Source organism: Lolium rigidum, chromosome 1 (assembly GCF_022539505.1).
Source record: "Lolium rigidum isolate FL_2022 chromosome 1, APGP_CSIRO_Lrig_0.1, whole genome shotgun sequence".
Classification (NCBI taxonomy): domain Eukaryota; kingdom Viridiplantae; phylum Streptophyta; class Magnoliopsida; order Poales; family Poaceae; genus Lolium; species Lolium rigidum.
Window position 1 is genome coordinate 345,855,885 of NC_061508.1, and position 25,075 is coordinate 345,880,959.

Here is a 25,075-nt window from a genome sequence, read left to right on the forward strand (position 1 = left end):
ACACGAGACATCGGTTATCAAACAAGCGGGGAAAGCGATTTACCCAGGTTCGGGACCCTCGATGAGGTAAAACCCTTACGTCCTGCCTGTCTGATCTTGATTATGAAAACTAGTCATTAACCCGTGCACCTGCACGCGCTAGAATTTTATTTGATAGATTTTATCGCATATGAAATTTCTACAGTCATACATATATTCGACGTAGTATATTTTTAACACTATCAATGGTGGATTTTTATAGTGCTTTTTTGCAAAAAGTTCCATTTTGGTTGAGATTGCAATACATGAATGTAACAATATGTAGGTTCTTACTTTAACAATAGATAAGAAGTTAAACTAATTCCAGCTCACAAACCTTTTAAACTGGTCATTAAAAAGTTGTGCCAACAGTGTGCATGATATATCCCGTGTAGGATATACATGTACATGTACGGATCGAGTGAAAATGTAAACACCAATATCATTTCTTCACCCTCCCAGTCTTGTTTTACAATTGGAAGTAAACTGTTGTTCAGCCATATATTAGCAAACGAACGTCAAGAAATGCTTTACTATATACATAGGAGAACATGAGTACTATATATGTTTTAATATAAGAATTAACAATGAGAAAAATGCAGATAGTATTGTCTGTGCATCACTGGCCCTTGCTCAACAGCAGATGATTCTTCCATCCGCCTTGCTGTGTTTTGCTGGAAGCTGTAACCCTACTTGCCGTAATGCTTAATTATTATTGTACAATTCCTCAATTACAACACCCATATATTCAGACTGACATCAATATAGCCGCGGATCCACTGCAACAATCATCATGGGAATTGACTGCACAAAAAAAAGAGAAGCTAGACTGCAGTTTACCTGAAATCATCAGTGATGTTCCGACAGAGCGGAGGAAGCTAACTGCAGTTGTGGCGCTAGACGTCCCTCCGGCCATCGGCCAGGATAGTTTGGGTCCTAACATGTCTTCAATTGATCTGCAACATCATTGAATCACCGAAGTTAACAAAGTGATCTTGAAATTCTCATGACGGCACATCCTCATCCAATGCATCAACCATGCAAAACTTGGAAGATGATCAAATTTAGAACTGAAGGGAAATGGGAGTCGGAGATAGTGGATTTGGTGATGCTCTTCTAGATGGATTGCAGAATAGACGTAGCGCTGAAGTCGAGGAGGCACCGCTGGAGGGGCGATAGCTGTGAAGGTTGCATGCCCAAAAATCAATCATAGTACTTGCAAATCAATCATACAGATTAGAAGTCCTATGAAAAAAAATAGATCAGACGGCTTAATCTTTAGAGAATGCCAGGAATAACCAATCTAAGTACCTGACTTAGAATTAATACCTGAGATCATACCCACATAATTATGAGCTTTTCACATAGAAATTGAGATGGATAAAGATCAGATCTAGATACTGCATGGCTGCACGCTCAACTGCGCCACATGAATCTAGATTCATGCAAAAATATGTTAGAAGAGAAAAAACGAATCAGGTGCAGCTGCTACTTCTCTAAATTACTTCCTCGATCGCGCCGTGTGAATAGATAGACAAACGCCGATGGAATCGGAAGTAGAATTATTCTGAGAGAGATGGGAAGCAAAACTGTAACGGTGAGAGATGACACATATATACGCTTGAGTAGGCCAGAGATATTTTTTTCGTACCTAGTATCTACTTCCAGCTGTAAAATCTGTCGAGATTTTCTCCCATGTTCATTAAAACTAGTTGAATGCCCGTGCGTTGCTACGGTCATAATTTTCCTTGTGCACTTTATATTGCAATTCTTTGTAACTTCAATTTCATATTGTGCGATCGAATCATTTTACTCTCTAGCCATGGCGGCACATGCTAAAGTGACTCATGGATGCACAAGGAAGCAAAACCTTTAAACGGACAACCATTTGGAACACATGTAATGTGACAATATTGGATAAGTGAATATCTTTACCAATTTGCATAAAGAGATATTCTAGTATATTCCATACCTATCAAACAACGGTGCGAGCGACCGGATATTTTGGCTTTACTTGCCATTTCTGACATCGTGTGGAATAGAGCATCGCCGTCGGAGGAAAAAATGTTTTATAAACATTGTGACAACAATATTAAAATCGAGATTTCTGACATCGTGTGGAATGGAGCATCGCCGTCGGAGAAAAATATTGTTTTTGAAACATTGTGATAACAACATTAAATTACAAGATTATATATCATTGCATTTCACCATTCATATGCCAAAGTTGAAGCAATTATTGTCCATAGGTTGGTCCATCCTAAATATGTCCTGGATTTTCTTAAGACTCGGACCTATTGGAAACGGTTTGGATCCCCCCACCCATTCTTGCATGTGAGACAAATGTGGAGGCTTCGAAACCATATCAATGCTTATTAGCAAAAAAAGATTAGCATATTGCTTACTCTAGACACTTGACATGTTCAATCGAACATGATGTGTTTTCAAATGTAAAAATGAAGACGTTGTAATACCCATCAATTTACACACGTTTTTAGAAATGTTCGTGTTGTACACACCCATCAATTTGCACACGTTTTTAGAAATGTTCTACATATTGTAACATCAAGATCCTACCGCTTTTCACCTTTGTCAAAGTTCTTCATTTCAAATGCGATTGTTAGATTCTTCTGAAGTCCCTGAAACTTTTATATGAGAAAAATACATTAGATTTTAAGGTGAACACATTGTCAAGAGAAAATCAAAGTCGATATCCACTTACAGAAGAGTGAGGTAAGTCCCACTCATTCCAACAAGTGAGTCCAACACTTCTATCAAACGTTTTATTTTGAGTCGATGACATCTAAATACTGATGTGTCTTGCTAATGTTTATTAGAAGAAAGACCTAAAATAATATTAATGGTAAAGACTGAATGAGATGCATGCATGGTGAGCTAATTCTCACCATGGCGTTCTCTAGATAAAGATGAACCTGGTTTATGATACGGTCTATCCAACACACTCTATCCAACAAATGTGTTGTCGAGATATACCTTACCACCCACTCTATCCAACAATTCATCACATGCACTAATACAAGATATGCACTAATAAAAAATTAAAGAAAGGCATGTAGACATGCATATAGAAATAAAAAAAACACAATTCTCTCACACGGTCAATCTCTATCTCCCTCTAGTATATTCCCTCATTTGTACTCTTCAAACATCTACTCTTCTTTCTTGCTCTCTATCTTCTTTCCTGTTCTGCCCCACATCGGCACATGCCTTTCCTTTTCTTCTTTTTGACTACGATAGCTTCTTCCCGATACACCGTCCCATTTTGACCTCGAGGTCAAAATTTATGGCTCATTGCCGGCTACAGGTACTGCCCAGCTTCACCCAGCGTCGGCGGCCGCCGCTCCCGCCGGTACTGCAATTCAGCCCACCAGTTTCCGTCTCTCACGTCCTCATATGCGCCTTGCCCTACCTCCGCTGGGGGACCCTGCCCCGACGGCCCGACCTCTGCCGAGAGCTCGTTGGCCGCAACCCTACCTCCTACCGGCGACTGAGGTCAGTGCTCCGTCGCGGCCACGAATAAACGGTGAGTGTATCTACTTAGCTTCGCTCGCTCCGCCGCCGGCTCCTAGCTTTATCTGTTGGTGGACGGGCCAAAATATAAGGAAAAGCTTGGATGAAGTATTTTCAGCCGTCAGTGGATATCTTCATAAAACATTCATCTGCATGTAGACACAGAAAGATGTTTCAGACCCCCTTGATCTGGTAGCACGTGAGATTTCTGATGAGTCCATAATATTATGCCTAGATTTCTTACGGCACTAAAACAACCTTTTTTGTCACACAAATTGGCCTAATTGCTACATTTTAAAATATGTACCTGGCATAAAAAAATTTAGGGAGTTGACAAGTAATTTAAATGATGCGTTTCTTGTTTTACAATTTGCTATCCCAAATGATTTTCATCTGTTAAATTTGAATTATTTCTGTATTTGTGTGGAGTACCTTACGCATTATGCCAGTAGGGAAATTGGTCAGACAGGTTGAGCAATATATTTCCTTGCCAATTTACCACGATATACAAACGCAATTGATAGGAAGTATACTGACTGTCTACAAATCCCCGTTTAGACATTGTTTGTTCTTTTCAGTTTTCCCATTTGACCACTCCAATTTAATTATAAGCAGGGTTTAGAAGGTTTCCATTGCTTGGAGATAGTGCAATAGAGTTCTTTAACAGAAATTCCTAACTTTAGTTGGAATTGAGGAGCCTACTTCTCATACAGTCGAAGTCAGTATGAGACGACAAGTACAGGTCGACCTGTAAGTTAGATAATCAGAGGGGCTACTTTTGTTTCATTAACACTGTAACAATATGCAGGTTCTACTGGGAGCAAATGGATGTGCATATATCAGTTTGAAGATCTTTGTGACATACCTGTAAGTGCAGCAGAGGTTATTTTCTGAGCTTGTCGGTTCAATGCAGTTTCTACAATTAAGAATTGCAAAACGCTTTTTTTCTGAGAATTGTTTGTTGTATCGTAATTAGGTTATGGAGACCTACGGTTATGCAGTTGCTAATTTATATTTTTGTTATAGCTTGTAGGAAGTAGTCAGTAGTTTTCAAGTACCAAACACTCTCCATGAGCTTAATTGTCCTTATGAGGATAACATGTGTTGTTTTTTTCACCGTTGAATATGCCCTAAATTATAAAATTGGAGTATGAGCTCCTTGCTGGAAGCTAGTACCTGAATTATTTTCCTTGGGTATGCTCTCGTGATTATACACTATATAAAGGCTGATCAGATTAGCCCATCCGTATTAATTTGGCTACTGTAGAATGGCTAATTTCCTTCGATTTGCTTCCATCATTGGTTGACGCGTGTCTCTCAGTACAATTTCTTGCCTAAGTTGATCGTGCGTTTCCTTTTTTTCCGGGCAGGAAGGCAACCGGCTACCGGCTGAGTCTTCCTTTCCTTCGTATCCATCCGGGATTCTTCCAGTTTCCTTCCATCACGGTCAAAGCGGTGCGGCCCCACCATTAAACAGTCCAGAAACTCCACGATTCTCATTATCACGATACCAAATTAAATAGAAACACGAACAACGACCAGTTCGTCCCAATTATCGCCGCCGCCGCCGCCTGTATCCTCCCAGCAGAGGCCGGTTTCCTCCTCTCCCTCCCTAGCCGATGATCCGTGTGCTCAGGCCGCCCATCAGGCCACCCTTCTCTCCCTCCGGATGAGGTTCGCCTTCCTCTCCCTCCTGGTCGACGAGAAGCGTACAGAGGCAGTCATCGAGGCATTCTGTCCTTCCGGAGGAGTCCAACGGCGAGGAGGAGTACGGAGCGCCCATCTCCATCCCAGGGGAGGATGTAATCAGCGCCCTCCTCTACTTCCCGAGGCAGCAGGTAAATGGGAGGAGCTGACGGGAGGGGTTAGGTGTCCAATCTTCTTCCCAAGACGGCTAATGGCACGGAGGAGGACATCGGTATCCTCCTCTCCCTCCTGAGGAAGCTCGGCTATGGGAGGATCCGACGCTGACGATGCTCTCTTCTAAATGTATCTGCCGCCGTGACCCCTCTATTCTTTGTGCAGGACGGATTTTTTTGCAGGGAGGAGCGACTAAATTCTTAAGATTTTTGCTTGCAGTGGCTGAAGATACAATGACAAATATCTACGGTTGCTCTAGCTATATTTGGCAAAGAATGGGGGTGCAAGAATGAATAATAGAAATTGTGTTTTTTTTGCAATCATGATCGAATGATAGGCTGATAGCTGTATTTACTTCCGATTCAAATTATGTGTCACCATTGAACCTATCTGAAGTACCTGTAGAAGCACCATTTTTGTAGGCATAGTATTGTGAGTACTTTTGTATCGGTGAGCATCCGTGTGAAACAAAATTGTCAATTCTTGGTTGAAGGCATATAGTTTCTACTTGCTACTACTTCTTATTAGGTTTGTATTTTCTGTATTCTTGCACCCATTGCTGCAAATATGTAGAGGGATAAGGTGTACATCAATCTGTCAACCCAGCACTCTAATTTACCAGTTAGACCTTTCTTGGATTGACACTAGACAACTGCGAGGTTTTCAGACATATATTTGTTTCCAAGTGCCACAGTGGCTAGGAGCGGAGAGGACATCATCACCGATGAGCAGGAGAGGGCCGTAAGGCTCCAGGAGGCCAGTACAAGAAGGAGGCGTTGGCAGATATAACCAATGTGTAGCAGGAGCCGCGTCGCCTCCTCAACGAAGTCCAACAATGTGATAGCTCATCCATTCATCCATCTGATCAATGGTGAGCTCATCGTCCATGGATCATGGGTCCACCGTAAGCTGGATTATGATCTGAGTGTTTATTCCAAAAATTATGCCGTTTGATTCTTTTGCCAGAGCTGAGAACCATGGCTGGCCAGATCATGCTGGGGATGAACCGTCAAATGGAGGAGGAGAATCGGGTGCTCAAGGCAGCACTTATGAACCCATTCATTCCACAAAATATACCTATTTCTTTGAGATTTTAAGGTTAGTCATGATTTTGTTCTCCTTATGTAAGATTACTGAGGCCACTTCCTTTTTTATGTGCCTTCAAAAACCGTGATGGTCTTGAGACATTCTAAACTATGCACAAGTATTTTGAGCTTAATGGAATTTCCATATTTGTGTGAAATTCGGATAAATCAAACAATTAATTTCCTTTGAATAGGCATGATCATCATGTACCAGATGCAGATGCATATTTCAGCTGCTGGACCTGCACGTCTTGGATGCACCTGTAGCTATTAAAAATGGAAAAGAGGTTGCCATTGTTCCAAAAATGTCAAAAGCTAACCTTTCATTTTCTAGTTTCACATTGTTCCTCTTCCTTTCATATACACAACTTTGGAAGATGAAGTGGGTCCCGATGGGAAGAAGAGACGTCATAGCGTTAATCCTATAATGACCTATGAATTGACAGTGTAAGTCTATGCTCTCATGCAGCGCAAGAAAGCGCAGGTGTGCATTTTTTGGCCCTACCAATCAATTAAATTAGCACCTGAAGTGTGTTTGTCAGACATGGCATGTTTTAGTTCATTGGAAACTGATACGACATATATTCTGGACTGGATATATGGGGTCTAGCTTTGCAATTTTCGTTACATCAGACTCAGTAAGGGTACATACAGATTTCAAGCCTTCACTTTTTTTTTCAAGGCATCAAGTTTCCTATCCCTTTTGCATTGGTGTTTGTGGTGCCTAAGAAATTTAGATGCCTGACCTTGAAGCACAGGTAATAGCAGTACTCTTTTGCTGAAACAGTGTGTTGGTTCATGCGTAATTTATCCTCCCATGCTCTTGCATTTTTTGATACATGTATAACTGGCTAACGTTTTCTTTGATTGTTCTTTTTCTCCAGGATCTGCTCTCTGGTCGAAGAATTTTATTTTCTGTTCCTTCTTATGTTCGAGTTTTTTGGTGGCTAGAATGTTTGGTTGACTGGCCCTGAAGTGCATGGTCTTCTTCATAGATCAGTGACGGAATGACCTTGGCACAACACAATAAGTGTTTACTACCCATACAACATCCCCATAGTGGTTCCACACTGTCATCTGGAACTAAATGCAAAAGAGAGACAGCGTCCGCATCCTGCCTGATACGATGAAAAGCAAATGCCCACGGCTTGATGTGGCTATAAATGCTGATACAGTCCTATATGCTGTGTTTTCTACCTAGATGCTTATGTGGTGAGTTCTGTGAACTACCCACCGCCATTTTTTTTTATTCATATATGTGCAAAATATGAGCTTATTATTTGAGTTCCGTTGCAGGAACAAGGGTATAATCAGGGAATTAACTTCAAATGACTGTAAATAGCAGCTGCAAATATTCAGTGCTTACGTTACCTTCAGAAGTTGGTGCAATTGTGAATATAGTTTATTTAGTATAAATCCTGCCGTTGATACCTTATGTATGCTTTCTATTACCGGCTGGTACTATGTTATGCTGCAACCAGTAGTTTCTTTTCTGTACTCTGTGTTTCTATAGACGTAACAAGCATACTGAAGGTTATCCCTTATATCAGCTGGCTTAATTTGTGTCACTTCCGATCGTTGTAACCAGTTCACTTAGTGAGAAGCCATGGTTTCTGTGTATTCAATTTTTTTGCTTTGCACTTCCGATTGTAGCTTATATTCATATAAGTACAAAGAGCAAAACTCAGCATATTAAGCAAGTGAAATATAAAATCGGAGACATCGCTGTTATTTTCTCTACTATAACAAACTTGAGAGCTGATTGATGCAATCAGTTGGCGTATGTAAATGAAATTTGATTTAATAACTGAAGGAGGAACATACCAACAGTAGCAGATCACCTTGGTTCCCCACTGATAGCACTATGTCCGCCCCGACCACTCGATTCCCCATCGATAGCACTACGATTACTTGCCACCGAACAACTTCTCTTCATCCGGAGACTCACGGACACCTCCCCTGGCTCTCTATCCGCTGGGGCTTCTTGCCATCGACCAGCCCCCCTTCATCCATGGAGTCACTTATAAAATCAGGACCCCCTAAGTGCTAGATCTTGGTCAACAGCAGAACCTATCAGTCTATCACCGTGCATGTCAACAGAGTGAATCTTCTCCCATTCTTCTCTGTGGCCTACCTCATTTCCTGAAGAACTAGATCTGGGCCGATAGCAGACCAGCGTCACTGCACATGCCAATAGAGTAGAACTCCTCTCTTTCTTCACTACTATACTATATGGCTTTCCTTCTGTCGATGTCTTTTTTCAGACCGCTTACTTGCAAAAGCAGTTTTTTTTAGGGGAACTTGCCAAAGCAGCTAAATTATCCCAGCCCAACAGCAGTGCTTAATAAAAGGCCAGGTATCATCATTACTGGCCCAATATCAGCAGGAGTATCAAATTGCCTCCTTCTGATTTTTTTTCAGGTAATTCCTCCTTGATGCATGAATCTACCAGCACTTACTACAACCGTCTACACCCGGCTTCGATGCAACACCAGGGAGGTTCATACCTGCCTTCTTACCCACCATGTAACCCAATGTAAACTTTGCTATACACTTAGGTATCATCGCTTAGATTATTATATGCCTCATCTTATTCCTAATTAATTTCCAGAGATACTAATCTTAAAACTACTACGGTCCCACAAAATATGAGCGGGGATCAAACTTATACATGTATTATTTCCTAACACTAGCCTTACCAACCAAAGAGCTAAATCCACGGGCGCGGCGTGTCGCCGCGCCTATGCTTCCTAGTAATTAGCAATGAGCATGTTCAGTGATCATCACACTAAAATTTCATCAACTTAGAGGGAAGATGATTACTGCCTTGATTTGCAAGGCTTAGAGCAGCAAATTTTTTTTTGTTGGTGGGCTATCCGCAACTTCTCTAGGTGTTCTTTTTTTTCTTCTCAGCAGACAATCAACTATACCAATTCGCGCCACTGCATTTTTTTGCTTCCTTGGGTATGCTCACCTGGCGGAGATTCACGTGAATTTTTTCTCATCTGTTAGGAAAGATAGAAAGGTTGGACAATGTATGATTGAAAAACTCATGTATGATTGAACAATATGTAGAAGAATAGGCGGAGGAGGGGTAGCGGATGCAAGGGAAGCTTGATTACCAGTGGGAGATGACGACCGTCGGAAGCAGCCGACGCTGGATAGGAGAAGGAGAATGACAGCGGCGCAAGGCTGATGCAGTTTGTTGACGAAGCTGTGCATGACAACCAGGGGACAACCAGGATCAAGCTAGTCTAACTCGTTAGAAAGAAATCGGAACGGCAGTGGTGTTTTTCGTTTGAACTGTGGCAAATCCGCCTACTGGCAATCGTTAGTATTAAACATGTAATCGTTCCGAATGCTTTCCATGTACAGCCCTTCCGACGATTGATGCTTCTATCGTCATTTTTTGGGAAGTTTTGATTGTTGCCTCATTGCTGATTGATGCGATCCTGTTCTGTCAAACATTTTTGGGAAGTCCTGATTGTTGTCTCATTTTTTATTCATGCAATCCCATGATTGGTGTGGTGTGGTGTCCCATGCGATCCTGATTCTTTTCCATGTACCTCTTCCCTTCCTGTGATATATATACTGTCCTAATTGATGACTAATTGCTCTACCGTTTGACTGATTGCTTTAATTGGTGACTGATTGCTTTACGGCTTGACTGATTGCTTTACCGGTTGATTGATTTTCATGTATTAATTATGGCAATCCCGTTACTACTCCTATGTCATATTTTTGGGAAGTGTATGACGGATGGCTGGATGGCAAGCGGAAGACGTTTAATAAGATTGGATGATCAAGATGTCTTCAATCTTTGACATCAAACATTTTTGACGACGTACCAACTCGAATATAATAGTAAAGAAATATTGAAAGTTGCAACTTAATACCAGCATATCGATTAGTAGAGCCAGCCCTAGCAAAAAAAAAATATCAGTTGAGCCGAGGATACATGATTTGAAGGAGGCGTGGGCTGCTGGAGGTACGCACATAAGGCAGCTATTTGTTTGGATCATACCACACTAGATTTAGATGTGCGCCTTGACGCACGATCCCGTGGAATTCATGTCAATACTGCCTTTTGATATGCTACTTCGGTTCCTCTCGATTCTCTATCTTCGTTTCCTTCTTTTCGTTTGATTTTTCACTGCGATCTTTTTAATATGTTAGTCTGCTTTTTCCAGATGGATGATGCTTCTGTTTCCGTTCGTGGACGCTGTGTTCGGCTGCCGGGACGTGGGGGTCGACATGGTTCCTCTTCCATTCCTCCCTCCGTTGCGCAGGTGGTGGCATTATTGGCTCGTCGCAAGATTTCTCTTCTATTGTGGTCCTTGACCTCGGGGTTCCTCTGCGTTTTCTCTCTCTGATGCACAGGTGGTCGGTGATCGCATTGTTTTGGCACGTGATATCCTTCTATATTTAGACTATGTTCCCTTGCTCTTTGCAGACGGACGACTCTCCTATTTTCGTGCATGGGCGTCATGGTCGGCAACTGGTTCCTTTGGCGCGTGGTTTGCACCATGGAAGGTCGCCGGTTCATTCCAGCCACGATCGTGTCGCTGTGTCAGCATCCTTACAGCTCCAGGGGTGAACGGTGATGCTGCTGTGTCTGCTCCGGGGGTGGACAACGCAGCTGCTGCCTGCTGGTGTGCTGCCCGATGTGCTTCTCTTGCGTTCTTCCATGGCTCTTCGTGCGCCTGATTCCTCCTTGCTTTCTTCTGGGCCGGTTTCTGCTTCTGATCCCCTGTGTGCCGGACGATGCGCGGATACATGCGATTAGGCTTTGGAAAACATTCAAGATTCTGAAGGTACTGCATTGTAGATTCAGATTTCAAGTTCAGTTAACTGGTGGCTTCATGGGTAAACTGGACTGAAGTAATAACAATCCAATGTCAGTTTTGTATGACAACTAATTTGTGCATGTGAAAATGTAAAGAAGCTGAAACTAATTATATAATCTATCTGTAAACGTAAATTTGGTAAGATCGAAATCTAAAGTACGAGCATTACTACTCTACTATTGCTGAGATTGAAAATGCTCTCATTTGCACATGAGCAATAACGTGGGCAGTTCACCTACTATGCCCATGCTTGGCTTGCACTTATAGCTCTATTTCACATTGGGCTCATGCCTGGCTTGCACATATAACAGTAGCCACTTGGACGCACAATGTGCTATGCTCTAATAGAATAAATATAATGTAATTAGCTCATGAGTGTAATAGTAGTTCGACAAATCAGTAAATGATCATATATTCATGGCTGAGGATATCAAAGGACGGTATCACTGTATTATGAATGGAACAACAAAATGTACCTACCATGTAGAGAACAATATAGCTCCCCTCATCCCAGAAGTATCCGGCTCGGTGAAGCTGGACCATCAGAAAGGTCTGCAACATTGCTTGAAGCTTGTCTAAGGATACTGTATATACATCAGCTAAAGCTTCCAGAGGTATTCAAACTGCGGTCAGTAGATTTGCTGGATGAAGCTAACGCCGACTCTATTTCATGATAGATTGATGGGCAGAGTGGAAGAAAGAGTCTGCATTCCATAGTATGCATCAATCATGTGAACCTGATAAGATGGTTGTTTGTCCTCTAGTTCATAGTTTTTTGTTGTAACAGAGACCACGAACCAATACTTTCGTAACAAATAAACATCAGTATACGCCAGCATTCTTAGTATGGGTGAAGTATGCATAATCTCTATACGTAAATACACTTTTTATAAACACGAGAGACCAAAGGACATACAAGTGACCTATAACAACATTACGTGATCTGCGTGAGCATGATCTTTCTGCCCTTCTTCCTCCCCAGCTTCACCTTGGTCGCTCGAATCTCCTCCACTGGGATTGTTTTCCTGCATAGTTGTCATGAGTAGGATATAATATTTATTTTGATGTGTAAAATCATTATCCTCGTATATAAACACATCTGCCCAACACTGACAGTAAATAATTCAGAATGATGGATCATGCTAAAACCTTGAGCTGGATAAATAACTACTAACACTATCTAATCCAAGAACATATGGCTGAATTGTTTAATGTAACCAGAAATGTAATAGCACAACTAAGTAATCTAGTTTAGTGGATTGTGAACAATGAAAATGCGATTGTGTCAGCCAAATCTGAATCCAAAACAGGTCACCAGACAATAACGATCAGATGTACTTCTATCGCACAATTTCCAATGATAAAGGGATCAAATGTTAATACAAATAAACATTAACATGAAATAGCATAATATCTCCAGCACACTGGCATACCGGAGGATATATTTTGACATTCATTTTAAAAAGGGCAAGTATTATTAAAGGTATAAACCTAGAGGCATCAAAGTGGCTTCACATCAGTTTGCATGGTCACTCAACATGAAAAATAAGACATAAGAGAACTTTAAAGTAATCCATGACATGTAGACAACAGCAATTACGGAGAAACAATACCTACAAAGATAGATTTTTTCTGACAATACAACAAACGATACTTCAACTGGGAAACAGAAAACTATAGTATGGAATTACTTACACTATGTCTGCAGCAGTTGATGGGCATAGTGCGGTTTTGCATAGGCAGATCTGTCTGTCTTAGCCATTCGGTGGCACTGCTAACATCCAGTGTACCACCATTGCCGTGTTCTTGATATGGTGACAGTGCACTGAAACTTAGCTTCCTGTGAGTGGATAGAGAAGGATCACCAGGACGGTAATCAGCAAATGCCAAATAGAACATTAATTTTTATGCACGCCAACCTAGGCTCAGGCACATGAAGTTAGGTACTGGCCTATCTATATCCTTTTGAGGCTACAGCTACAGAGGCTGCAGCTTCCATGCCTAAGAACCAATAAGAAATAAATAATATGTGTTTGATTTTTTCATGCTTTGTACTTCATACATGGGGAGAAAGAAAAACCAAGTACCATGATCTCCAAATTATACTGGAAAGCTGAAACATGTTGTTTGAACAAAATAAGTAAATCTTTATCTTCTATCAAAGGCGTTGCAAAATACTAATTTGGTAAAGTGGTGTGCTATATATGCTACTTCTTCGTGGCACGTGCTTAAAAAAACATGAATGCAGCACAAAGAGGCATAACTGTGACATAGACTCTAGAACATAGAAAATCAATGTTTTTAGAGATCAATAGGGTTCAGAGAATTATTGGTTTTCTGAGTTGATGAAGTAGGCAAGTAGCACGCTTCCTATGGATAAGAACCTACAGGGCAAGAAGTCATCACCATTGACTATGTAAGAAACTTTTGTATTGTTGGGCGTTCTCATATTCAATTTCTAGCTACCAACCAATAATCGGGTAGGAAGAAAACAGGCCAGCCCCATAACCGTAAATGAGATGAGATCACACGATTTCTGCAGCACATTATCAGATCATTTAGCAGACAGCTACTAACATATTTAATCTCTTATCTGATGCCCATGGTCATTTCTCAAATATCAACTACTAAGGAAAACATAATGAGAAACAATGAGGTAGCACCTGAAATTGTCTCACTATTGGAGAACTTTGACTACACTGTATGAGACGCCACAACACCGAGGCATGCATTATAGTTGCTCTTGAGTATTCAAATTACATTTGAGCCGATCTTGTATATTTGTTCCTTGCAAATCTCCTCTTTCTAGTAAAAGAGAGAGAAGGGCAACCAATAACTGCAACAAAACAATGGTAGGAAATTCTTCCATGGTATCCAACAAAAATTGAAAATATTATACCCCATGTTATCTTCTCCAAGGCTCCATTTGTCAGCACATGAGTCAATTTCATGTTTCAGTTGCCAAACAACACTACAGGCTGAACATCAAGAGTAAAAGATAAGCGAATAAAATAGGAATACACACTTCTTGAAACAATCTAATTAATCAACCTCTATAGTCACATCACATATGTATTAGATAAAATTCACAATAAAAACATTAACTATTTCCAGCATCCTACTAAAAAGAGCTTTTCCAAGCTTAATAGAAAATACATCTGCAATGTGTTAACATGTGCGAGATTAAGAATTATCTTAACTTATAGGCTTTCATTCTAGCTAATAAAAAGACAAAAAACTTAATAAAATGACACTTTAGCTGCACAAGTTCTGAACTGTAACCAATTTTATTATGGGAAGTGTAGTTTTTATTGTCAGGCACGAATGATGTTTATTTTGTGTCCACTGAGACACATTGCTTGTATAGTAATGACTACTGCTGAACTCACAATGTTCTTGACAATAATTGGATCTTCCCACAAGAGGTAAAAAGAAAGGATTATTTCACATTCTATAGATAAAACATATACAGGGAAGACATATTTCGTATGCACCCCCTGCCAAATACTACACAGAGAAAACCAGGAGAAATTCAATGGTAGTGCACACAAGTTTAGAGCTTCCAATACCTCATTGTCATGGACAAATAAATTATATTCTTTCCTTCACTGAATACAGAAAGTAAGAGAATAAATATTTAGTTAATCAAGAGTGAATACTACTATGTTGTGGCCAGGGTTTCCAACAACCTTGCCACCAAGGTTGCTGGCAGATGAGGTCTAGATATTGTTTTAAATGGACCAGTGCCTGAAATGTTATGCAATTTTCGTTTGTGCACATTTGGTGCTATGGGCCGCCATGTAAAAAGAACAGGTAACAAATCTGAACAACTGGTTCTCTACCTCTAAATAAGCAAACCTCATTGCAGATTTTGGTGAGTTGATATTTGCTGTTGGTTTTCGTCGTTGGTTGTTTCCTTGAGGAAAACAGTAGGTGATTTATGTACTGCAAATATATTAAAGAGAGAGTGATGTACAAAATTAAGAGAATTACGTAAGCTTGCAGTCCATAGGTAGTAAAAAAGCAGAGGCGTCTTTGGGCAGCGACGGATCAGAGGCCACCAAAGCTACAGCTGCTTGTCCAGTCTGTGCACCTCCTTCTCCTTCTTCATCTAAAGACGGCGAAGATTCAACGGTCCTTCTCCTTCTTAAGAGATGGTGGAAGGGGAGATTAAATAGAGGATAGAGAGACTGAGACAATGAAGAGCGAAACTCAGAGATGAAGCACTGCAACCACACGAACATCATCTCGTTTACCTCCTCCTGAGTACGGTCGAGCGGCAGTTGGAGCCAATGGGGGCGCTGCTCCCGCTGGCCGCCAACTGAGCTCGACAGCATGGCGCAGCGCGGCCTGTGCTTCTCCTACCCAGCGACGCAAAGGAGTAGCTCGGTCTGCTGCCGTCGCTTCCCTCCTCTTGCTGCTGTGCACGATGAAGATGGATAGGGCTGGAGGAAGTGGCCCCGAGCCGTCCGCCGCGCTGAGGAGAGAGCCATGGGGAGAGGAGAGGCTGGGGGAGAAGGACTGGCAGCGTCGCGAGGATGGACGGGATTGGGGGAGGAGTGAACAGAGGGGATTGGGGAGAACCGCTCGGGCCAGAGATCTGGCATGTGGCGGCTAGGGTTTCCTTTCAACTGCGGGGCTGCTCGTTTATATACAGCGTGGTGAAAAGAAACGAACGGTTGGGATTCTCTTGCAGGCACGATCTAATGGTTCACATTCTCAAATCGCTGTGAGGCCCCCGTGGGGGGCATCATGTATGCCCCGTTATTCCGCATTGATGATCGTTTTGTGATACATTTGATAATAAGCTGAGAAAATCGTTACATACGTGTTAGCATGAAAAAGCCATTTCTTTGAAAAGTTCAGGGTGTAAACAAATTGTGGCGCAATTTTTGAGAAGGCAAGAGGCGTCAAGAACTAAACGAATTGCAACCCTGGCACCAACAAACGTTTTGTAAAACGCTATACTAAATATGTATAAAAATCTGATGCGATTTCGAGAAGGTGGCAAGCATCAAGAACAAAACAAATTGCAACCCCGATCCTGTCGCACCAACAAATGTTTTGTAAAACGCTATACTAAATATGTATGAAAATCTATTAATATAAGAAAGCAGGAAGTCAAGTGTACGCATAGATCAATCCACTTTACCAGGGAGTGGGGGTAATAATACATGGAATGTCAAAGACTTGACAAAATAACTGGACTAATAGTACTTCACATGTCGCTAACCATTAGAGAAAAATAGAGAAATGCACTGCAACTAATTAAGTTCGAAAGTAGAAAAATATATTCTAGTAGGTTCAAGTACATAGGTATGAATTTCATGTACCCATTTCACATGATGTAATTCGAGAAGTATGCACCATCACGAGAACCTTCAATTCCCATTCTAGCATATATTGCCTTTTAATGGTGACTCGAACAAAGAGGGGTCCCGACTCGAAAATAAAGGATAAATCAATAATCATTCCGAGAGGATATGGTCAACAAAGGGTGAAACCATGGAATGAGACAACTGATCGATGTCAATGATTGACCCATAAGAATCACTCGGCAAAATAATACCAGTAGCACACTGCTAAAACAGCGGTGGCCCACACATCTAAGCTCCTATAATATCAAAACCATTTTTAACAAAGGGATCGAGGAATTATATATTGGCCGCTTGTATTTTCATACTTCGAACTTTTCAAAAGACCTAAAACACATGCAAACAATATACACAACCAAAAGAAATCCGTGCGCTAAAATTTACCTACACATAGAAAATCAAATAATAGAAATAAAGATATGAATGGAGTCGAAGACTCTCAAAGCTGATGCTAACTGTACTCATTTTTTCTCTAGCTGATGATTTTCCTGTCTTAGCCTCAGAAGTTTATATTGTTATTTCAACATGACATTCAATATTTATGCCGACAGATAATAAGCAAAAAATCCCATGAGAAGAGAACGCCACCATTATGCTAACCTAGCATGTGGTAGAGTTTGAAAGCATGGACCACATGATCTAACCAACCGCGGAAAATTAAGACCAGTATTAATCATTCTGCATAGAAACAACAATTTAGCTAGTGGAAATAAACCTACAAGGTCTCCTATCTCTCTTCCAGCAGTGGAAGAACCAGATCGATGCCAGAACTTAGACATCGCCGTGTAAAGTATTCTTAAGATTTCTAATGAAACCGGACAAAATAAGGAATCAACCAACCCAATGCATAAGATGGACCAGTGGCCATGAACTCAAAGCACGATACTCTTGGATGTTCAGTGGGTCAAGAAGATTTAATAAGGCCTACGATACAAACAAATGACAATTTCCTGAACCGATATTTTTTTGACAGCTCAATGGTGGGGCAAAAAAACTCACCTGAAGTTGACTTTTTTTATTAAACCATCAACACGTTTACATCAGAGGAGTACATGTGGTGCAGAGAGCTAGAAGAAGAAACACAAGAAAAGAAGGATGATGTACCAAATTTGAATATACATTTTTATCCGAGTGCAAGTAGAGTCATACACCTACCCGTAAGGGGCTCTAAACATTTTTTGCTCCAGCTCCAACTTACTCCAGCTCTCAGCAAGCCATGACAAGTTTCTATTCGGTGAACATGTACATGATGTTGGAGTTGTTCCTTGACTGAACAAAACAATAATACAAAATGAGTTGGAGAAGAATCCTAAATGAGTAGCTTCCCTATGGTGCTTTTCCGAGGTATCGATCGAGTAAGTTGCTCTATCCTTACGTTCGAAGATTTTACCGAATTAACCTCAAGAACACGTGCCCTAACAGATATAAATAGAAGAAAACATCACAAAATCAGAGTACATAAAAAGAGATCCATTTTGAAAGAAAAGGCAGCAAACCAATACCTTAACTGCATATCAAGATGAGGAAGAGAGGCATGGAAAGCATGATGCACGTGAATGTGAAATACATAAATACAACTTCAGATTATCGGTTCCAATGTCCAGCTTATACTTACACATATAATAAATAGGAAATGAATAAGCAATGCAGTAGACAAATGAAGATCTCGAGGCAACCTTGCACTAAACGAGTAACTCGTACATTAGGGGATACGGAAAATTCCATTCTTTGATTGGGGCATCGAGCATAAGGGGCATACAGAAAGAGAGGAAAACTGCTCATCTAGTTTGGTGGATTCAAAATAGATCCTCCCAAGGAAGGACATGAAACAACATTAACTCACAAGTATGCAAAGCACGATAACTTTTTCTAGAAAAAAGCTTTGCTCCATCCGGCAGCTGTAATAGCAAGGTAAATGTAGCCCGTGTTGTACTTTGTAAAACACCAAAACTATGAAGGCTGAGTAAAGGGAAGTTCTAGTAATTGGTTCACCTAAAACAATACATCACCATCTAATTTGTTGGCATGGTGCTATGTGTTTTTAAGAGAGCTGGCATAGTGCTTGGTCTCCCAATAGCATTGCATATAGAAAATAGTTATCTAAGTTGCATGTATTCTTGTCATATTGATATGAAGCATTCCGTGCAAAAAATAATGCAATTTTAATTCTCATTTGCCATTGCACATGCATTAACCAGATCAACCGAGTTAGCTCGAGAACACGACAAAAGCCATCCAGAAAATTAATAGAAAAGTTTTGAATCATTTTCTACTGACGTTAGAAACTTAAAACATTACATGTCTTCTTGGTATGAAACCAACTTGAACACCGTGGAATAATACTTCGGAACCGAAAGAAAACTGTTGTTGCAGTAATAGCTTTGTTAGGAAATTAATCGATGACACTTGAGGAAATAGATTCATAACTTGTGGTGAATATAGCTGCCTGATGTGGCAGTGCCAATTCAACATGATTATCTCTGTCTCATGCACTTCTTACTGCTATAACCAAAGAAATTACTTGTCAACCGTACAGGAAAAACTATTCACCTGTCCGAAGGGCCTATTAAGATAGCGAGTCCATCATTATATTTTTTGATGCAAACAACTAACAAAAAAATCATTACCACAAGTACCTCTCCTTCATATGATAATTAATAATAGTTATGTGGAACTAAAATTTCAGGAGAACATTTATATCTCCTAAAAGCATAGCCTAACTATATGCCGAAGAAAATCTCGATTTCATGGCCCATATCTCGCTCCTACAAGTAGTGCCAGTTTAGTGCACCATTGACCGCGGATGAAGGCTCTAGGGAGAACAACATAAGAAATGGCATACCTAGGGTTGCTGCATAGATGTATTCTCTATATCGAGAACATCAGACGAGACGGACACCGGTGGTCATGTACCTCCTCGGTGCATCATGCTATGTCCAGGTTGGACCAATTTCAGCAAATAATGCGACTTGATTCCACATGCAAGAAGTTGTAAAATACTGTAAGAGGTAAATCAGTGTGCTGAAGATGACTGAAAGCAGAGCACAAATTTCGATATGTTACCAAATATACATTAGTACCAATTGGATGTTTTCAAAGGATACAATGCAGTCAACCAGTAGTTCTGTTGTAGCACAAAAGCCAAATAAAGTAGAATCTATGTGCATTGATTAGAAGGAAAAAAGTGGGCTACAAATGGAAGATGTGAGCGGATAAAGTAAATGCAATGTATTCAGAGAAAGAGAGGATAGCACGGAAATAAGTTTCACAAAAATGGATAGTAGATTGTGGGTGCAGCCAGGCAAACTGTTCCACAGACGATGGGCGGTAATAAAATATTTCTTGGCAAACAATAAAGATGGAAAGCAAACCACAACGAATTATTTTACCATTAACTTCGATTTATGTTATCGGGACTACTTTATAACATTAACTTTGATAATCATTTTACCAAGAGTAGATTCAGCTTCAATGCACTGGTAAAATAATGTACTCTGCTGGATACCTGCATATAATTCATGACAACAGGGCAGGCGGTACTGGCAATGATGGAGATATCAATAGTGTGGCTGACTGTCCTATATGCAATAGCTACAACCTAGAAAATCGGAGAAAAATAGAGAGATGAAATACCTACAGCCAGTGAGAATATGAATGATGCAATTATCTTTCCAAAGAGGAAACATATCATTACGGCTAGAGAGTACCAAATCAAATATTCAACATAAGGTACCGGACCAATGAAAGGCTAAATCCAATGTTTCCATTACATATGCAACATATCGGTTCAAATATGTAGTGATACAGAGCCACCTAAAAAGGAAATGCATGAACTAAATATAGCACATTTTTAAGCTGAAAACATTAGTCGGGCTCCTTCTATCTATATCATAGGAAAATAGGGGATGGAACTTGACCGCCTCCTACATCCTTTGGAGGACAAAAGAAACCCAAAGGCAAACTTAAGCACAGATTTATTCAAAGTAGCCAATCAATACCTTAGATGTCATCCACAACATCAATTGGTTATCTCTTGATTTCTTCCTATAAAGAAATGCAAGATAAATAGAAGAAGAAAGAAATTCAGGCATTTAAAATAGGGGCGTATCTCTTAATTTCTTCCTATAAAGAAACACAAGATAAATAGAGAAAGAAAGAAATTCAGGCATTTAAAATAGGGGCATACCGGATCTTGGGCTAATGTCCACCAAGCTAGAACACACATGTACTTCTTCAAAAGAAATCTGCACAAACGAAACAAGAAGGTTTGGGGATTAATTTTTGGCAAACAAATATAACCAAGGATGTTCACATCTGCTAAATAAATTAAAAGGAAAAGGTAACAGCCCTGGACAAAGTGGACATGAATTGCATGGTCAAATGTAGGAGGTTGTGTAGAGGTGAGGCTGCAAATGTACTGGATGACCACAACCGTCACATCAGCATATACGTGTCCCTCCCCCATCCTAAGTACAATAGATAAGGAGGATTCAAAGAAGACAATGCCAGAAGCAAAAGAGAAGAATCACTTGCCCATGATATTAGAGCATCACCACCAGAAGTGAGCTTTCCTCGTTGGTTTCCCATGTCACATGTACAAAGCAACATAAAACCATCTTTACCATGGACTGTTTTGAGCCAAATCATATCAATGACACTGAAGAATGAACCTAACTAAGGAAAACAAAAAATAATGATGCACCTCCTTTAGTAATGAAAAATTAGCAAAATAGAAAATGAGTGTCTGTGAGGTAAATACGAATTAGAAACTTCTTAATCTTCTTCACTACACAAATTGAAAAACTGAGAAAGCTAGCAGACAACTCGACTTGCTCTCGTTTGCAAGAGCTAAATTAAGGAGAACACTTACTTGTGTGGACGTAAAGGATAAAGCGGAGTTGTTTGTTAGACACATCTTTATCATACTTCTACAGCATTGTCGTTCCACCTTCTTACGAGAGAAATATTAAAATGTAAGAATTAGTAGTATGATGGGAACTCTGAATGCAAAAGGTAAAAAACAAATGCGCGTGTTCAACAAAGGGATATAACGAGATAAAGATCTATCAATCATCAATGTCGGACAAACCTATGCGGCTTCCACCCTAAATTCTGCACAAAAAAAGATGAGGTTTTTTAGATTAAATTTTGCACCAGTGAGAACATCCAAAGATTCCGAGACAGCTTGCTAAAAAAATAAAAAAAGAGTTGAAGTACACCTAGGACAGTGCAGAGTCAGCAAGTTTGCCGTCATCGATGCTTTGTCCCTGGGCACTGCCAGGACCTGGCTGACCAGTATGAGCCCCAGTGCTGCTGGTATCCGCTTGTACCTTAGGCCGGCCATGAGAATACCGTGGAGAAGAGCTGAGCCAGCAGGACATCATTAACAACAAATTAATCTTGGCGTGAGTTCTTCTTGCCGCAAATCCATGGTTAACCGAGCTCCACCCAGTGGGTGACAATCTAGAGCTGCAAGAACACCAATCTAGAACTATACACTCAACAAAAATCATTGATTTTCTCATCAAGATGCGGTGAAACTATGCAGATATATAAGCTGAAATGTACCAGATGCAATGTTATGAGTTACCTTGAGATAATTTGATGGCATCCTGAACACCCTGATGACCCTGCTCTTCATCAACACAACATCGCTGCTCTTGATCGACCATGGAATTTTCTAGTACTAGATTTAGATGTGCGCCTTGGCGCACGACCCCGTAAAACTCGTACAAATATGTACATTCTGTTCCCGTCTTACATATTAGTAAGTGAAAACTAAAATACTATGATAAATATGTATACAAATAGATGATAAGTAAGTTTCCATATACAAACGATCAAAAGTTTACACTTCGTAACAAAGATTCACGTAGATAAGTTGTTTTACAATATATATATAAGATTCACATAGGTAAGTGGACCTAGGAGACAACCTCAATCCTAGGTCCACTTTTAATTAAGCAGAATATTTGAATCAAAAATTATTTGGTACTCGAGAAAACGTAAACCAAATAGTTACTTCTTATTTTAGAGGCATTGTCGAGCATGGTATTTTAGAGGCCATGACACAGGATGACAGGAAACGTAGACCAAATAGTTACTTCTTATTTTGCAATCCCGGATTTTCGAGCGTGGCTTGCCGTGCGACCCGTCTTCAGCACAGATGGTAAAATGCCATGGCAAGCATTGATACAAACTCATAATTATTCAGAAAATAAGCATATTTAAAGGAATGCGGGGAAATATATTACACAATATAGTGCATGGAGTAGATGAAACCACAATGCGAACTGAACCTTTACCTGGTGAACGAGTATACAAAATTGGACAAGTCATAGAATCCAGTACTGTATCCGGCAGGTCCTATTTGTAGACGGAAAGGTAGGAGAAAGTATTTAATAGCGCACAAATTTCAACGATGACTATATGTGCTTACCATCGCTACAATGGCTTCATGCTGATTGACCTGATCAGTTGGGTCATATCAATCTAGTTCTATACATAATCATCATGTAACTTATCAGCTGAATGGTGACAAAGAAAATAACCCAGATACAATCATACCATAGATTGTGTGGCCACTTTAAGCTACATACATTCACCAAAAGAACAAACAAATTTTATCAGAAGGTGAACTGAATATCTTCTTATATTTTTGTTTGCTTGCCTCCAGCAATGCCCAAGGCTCATACAAAGAATTCCCCACCAAAATGGCATAACTAACTAAGAAAAAAAACTTGTATGAGGTTTCAAAGGATGAATCAATACTTCAAGTATGTCAAGTATAAATGCAGAGTCGTAAAATCTAAATAAATATACCTTAAGTGCGACAGTGCTTATTTGCCTTGGTCATCATGGACGAGAGTTGTTCATTTCACAGCCATTCAAGGAGAGCTATAGCTTCAGCTTCTTCCGCGCTGGTGCAGCAAGGCAGAACGGTCCCAGCTGCAATGGCAATGCATCCCAAGTGGTAGTGGATCATGGCGCCCGTCGTATCAACACGATTGCCAGTGAAGAGTTGTCGACATTTGCCTTTAGCCATCCCCATGGACGGGGTCCCATTGCCTGCAAACTTCAGTAACAGAAGATAAGGTCGAGTTTGCAGGGCATTGCAGGTCATGAGCAGGTTGCTTACCTTTCTTATATGTCCAAACAGAGTTGACAGTAGTAAAGGGGTTAGAATTCTGAATATCAACATAAAAGAGCAGGAACCTTGCTGATTATAAGATAGTTGCATCCTCTTTCAAATGGTAGATGCCATTTCTCAGATGTCATGACCTCTAAAGGGAGTGTGAGAAGGATGGCCTGGTAGCATCAACAGCATCAACAGCCGGTCCTTATATGTTCTTTTAAGACTGACTTCCTTTGGTAGTGTCCAGAAGTCTCTCATTCAGTGACGCGACACTCTTGCTTTGGTGCATTGCACGACAGCGTGAAGATGTTTCTTTTTATGTACCTTCATTGTTTCTTTTGCTTTTTCACCCTACTTTTATCGTCATTATACAAAATGTAAATTGGAGTGAGTTTGAGGGGATCATGAGCCCTCTTGTACATGTCATGACATGACAATAAGGAGGAAAATTGCATGGATACACAAGTATTAAGAGACGCCCTCTGAAGATGCAAATTTTATCAAAACAATGATATCAAAATTGTACCATATACTAAGGATCTAAGGCAAGGATTCATGCCACGGTCTCGTTTTGAAAATGTCTAATTGAAGAAATTAGAAATGTTTCATTACCAGAATAACCAGAGAACTATAATTCACGGCGGTAAATCAACACAAGGTAAATGAACTCTTTGCACCATCATAAATTGACAAAATAGACACAAGCAATGGCAAATAATCATCGATTATAACTAAGGAGGCAAGCAATCAAAACCGTGATATATGTATCTCACTGTTAAGAAAAGGTAACTTCGCATATCTGACATTACTTGAACCCTGTCAGTCGATCCAGATTTTACTGGCTACTACTAATCAAATACAATATCTGAATAAAACAATACATATAATTAAGTGGCTAGTTTGCAAAATAACTCTGTCTCACTAAGAATAATATGTGCCGCGAACAGTGACACTCGAGAACTCAAAACCAGCAGCATGGGATATAATGGGACTAAGATAGCTGCAAGTTACTACAGCTTACAGACAAGTGTAAGCACTGGGGTTTCCGGCTACGACATTCTAAAATCGTACTATTAGTGAGAGATGTATAGCTCTACCAAATTATTAGAGGCATCAGCAAATAATTCTCATTTTTTAGTAGTCCATAAATCAGCCGATCACTGATAGTTTTACTTAGCTAGGGGGCATCCTCAAACAAAATGGAGAAACAACACTCGGAACCAA

The 25,075-nt window shown here is 40.3% G+C and overlaps 1 protein-coding gene and 3 long non-coding RNA genes across 9 annotated transcripts; 1 reads left to right on the forward strand and 3 right to left on the reverse strand.

The window, feature by feature from the left end:
- The first annotated feature begins 3,571 nt into the window (after nt 1–3,571).
- On the forward strand, nt 3,572–8,104 carry LOC124701196. Of its 6 annotated transcripts, none has more exons than XR_007001941.1 (4): nt 3,572–4,416; nt 6,096–7,252; nt 7,379–7,706; nt 7,791–8,104. It is a non-coding gene; the product is annotated as an uncharacterized LOC124701196 (long non-coding RNA). The 6 variants fall into 6 exon arrangements; XR_007001936.1 differs by lacking the exon at nt 3,572–4,416 and having other exon boundaries at nt 4,424–6,507; nt 6,689–7,252; XR_007001935.1 differs by lacking the exon at nt 3,572–4,416 and having other exon boundaries at nt 4,424–6,280; nt 6,376–7,252.
- A 5,084-nt stretch (nt 8,105–13,188) lies between these two features.
- Nucleotides 13,189–16,116, reverse strand: LOC124664393. Its single transcript, XM_047201928.1, has 7 exons — nt 16,057–16,116; nt 15,598–15,965; nt 15,335–15,487; nt 15,184–15,257; nt 14,241–14,319; nt 14,005–14,146; nt 13,189–13,877 (listed from the first exon to the last, which is right to left on the reverse strand). Exons 1-6 carry the CDS (start codon nt 16,114–16,116, stop codon nt 14,098–14,100), a joined length of 783 nt encoding a protein of 260 aa, XP_047057884.1. The 3' UTR covers nt 13,189–13,877; nt 14,005–14,097.
- A 4,022-nt stretch (nt 16,117–20,138) lies between these two features.
- LOC124684524 lies at nt 20,139–21,136 on the reverse strand. The gene is made up of 3 exons (XR_006997054.1): nt 20,903–21,136; nt 20,715–20,760; nt 20,139–20,314 (listed from the first exon to the last, which is right to left on the reverse strand). It is a non-coding gene; the product is annotated as an uncharacterized LOC124684524 (long non-coding RNA).
- Nucleotides 21,137–21,587: 451 nt separating this feature from the next.
- Nucleotides 21,588–22,400, reverse strand: LOC124684525. Its single transcript, XR_006997055.1, has 4 exons — nt 22,307–22,400; nt 21,936–22,201; nt 21,806–21,828; nt 21,588–21,664 (listed from the first exon to the last, which is right to left on the reverse strand). It is a non-coding gene; the product is annotated as an uncharacterized LOC124684525 (long non-coding RNA).
- Between the last annotated feature and the right edge of the window lie 2,675 nt (nt 22,401–25,075).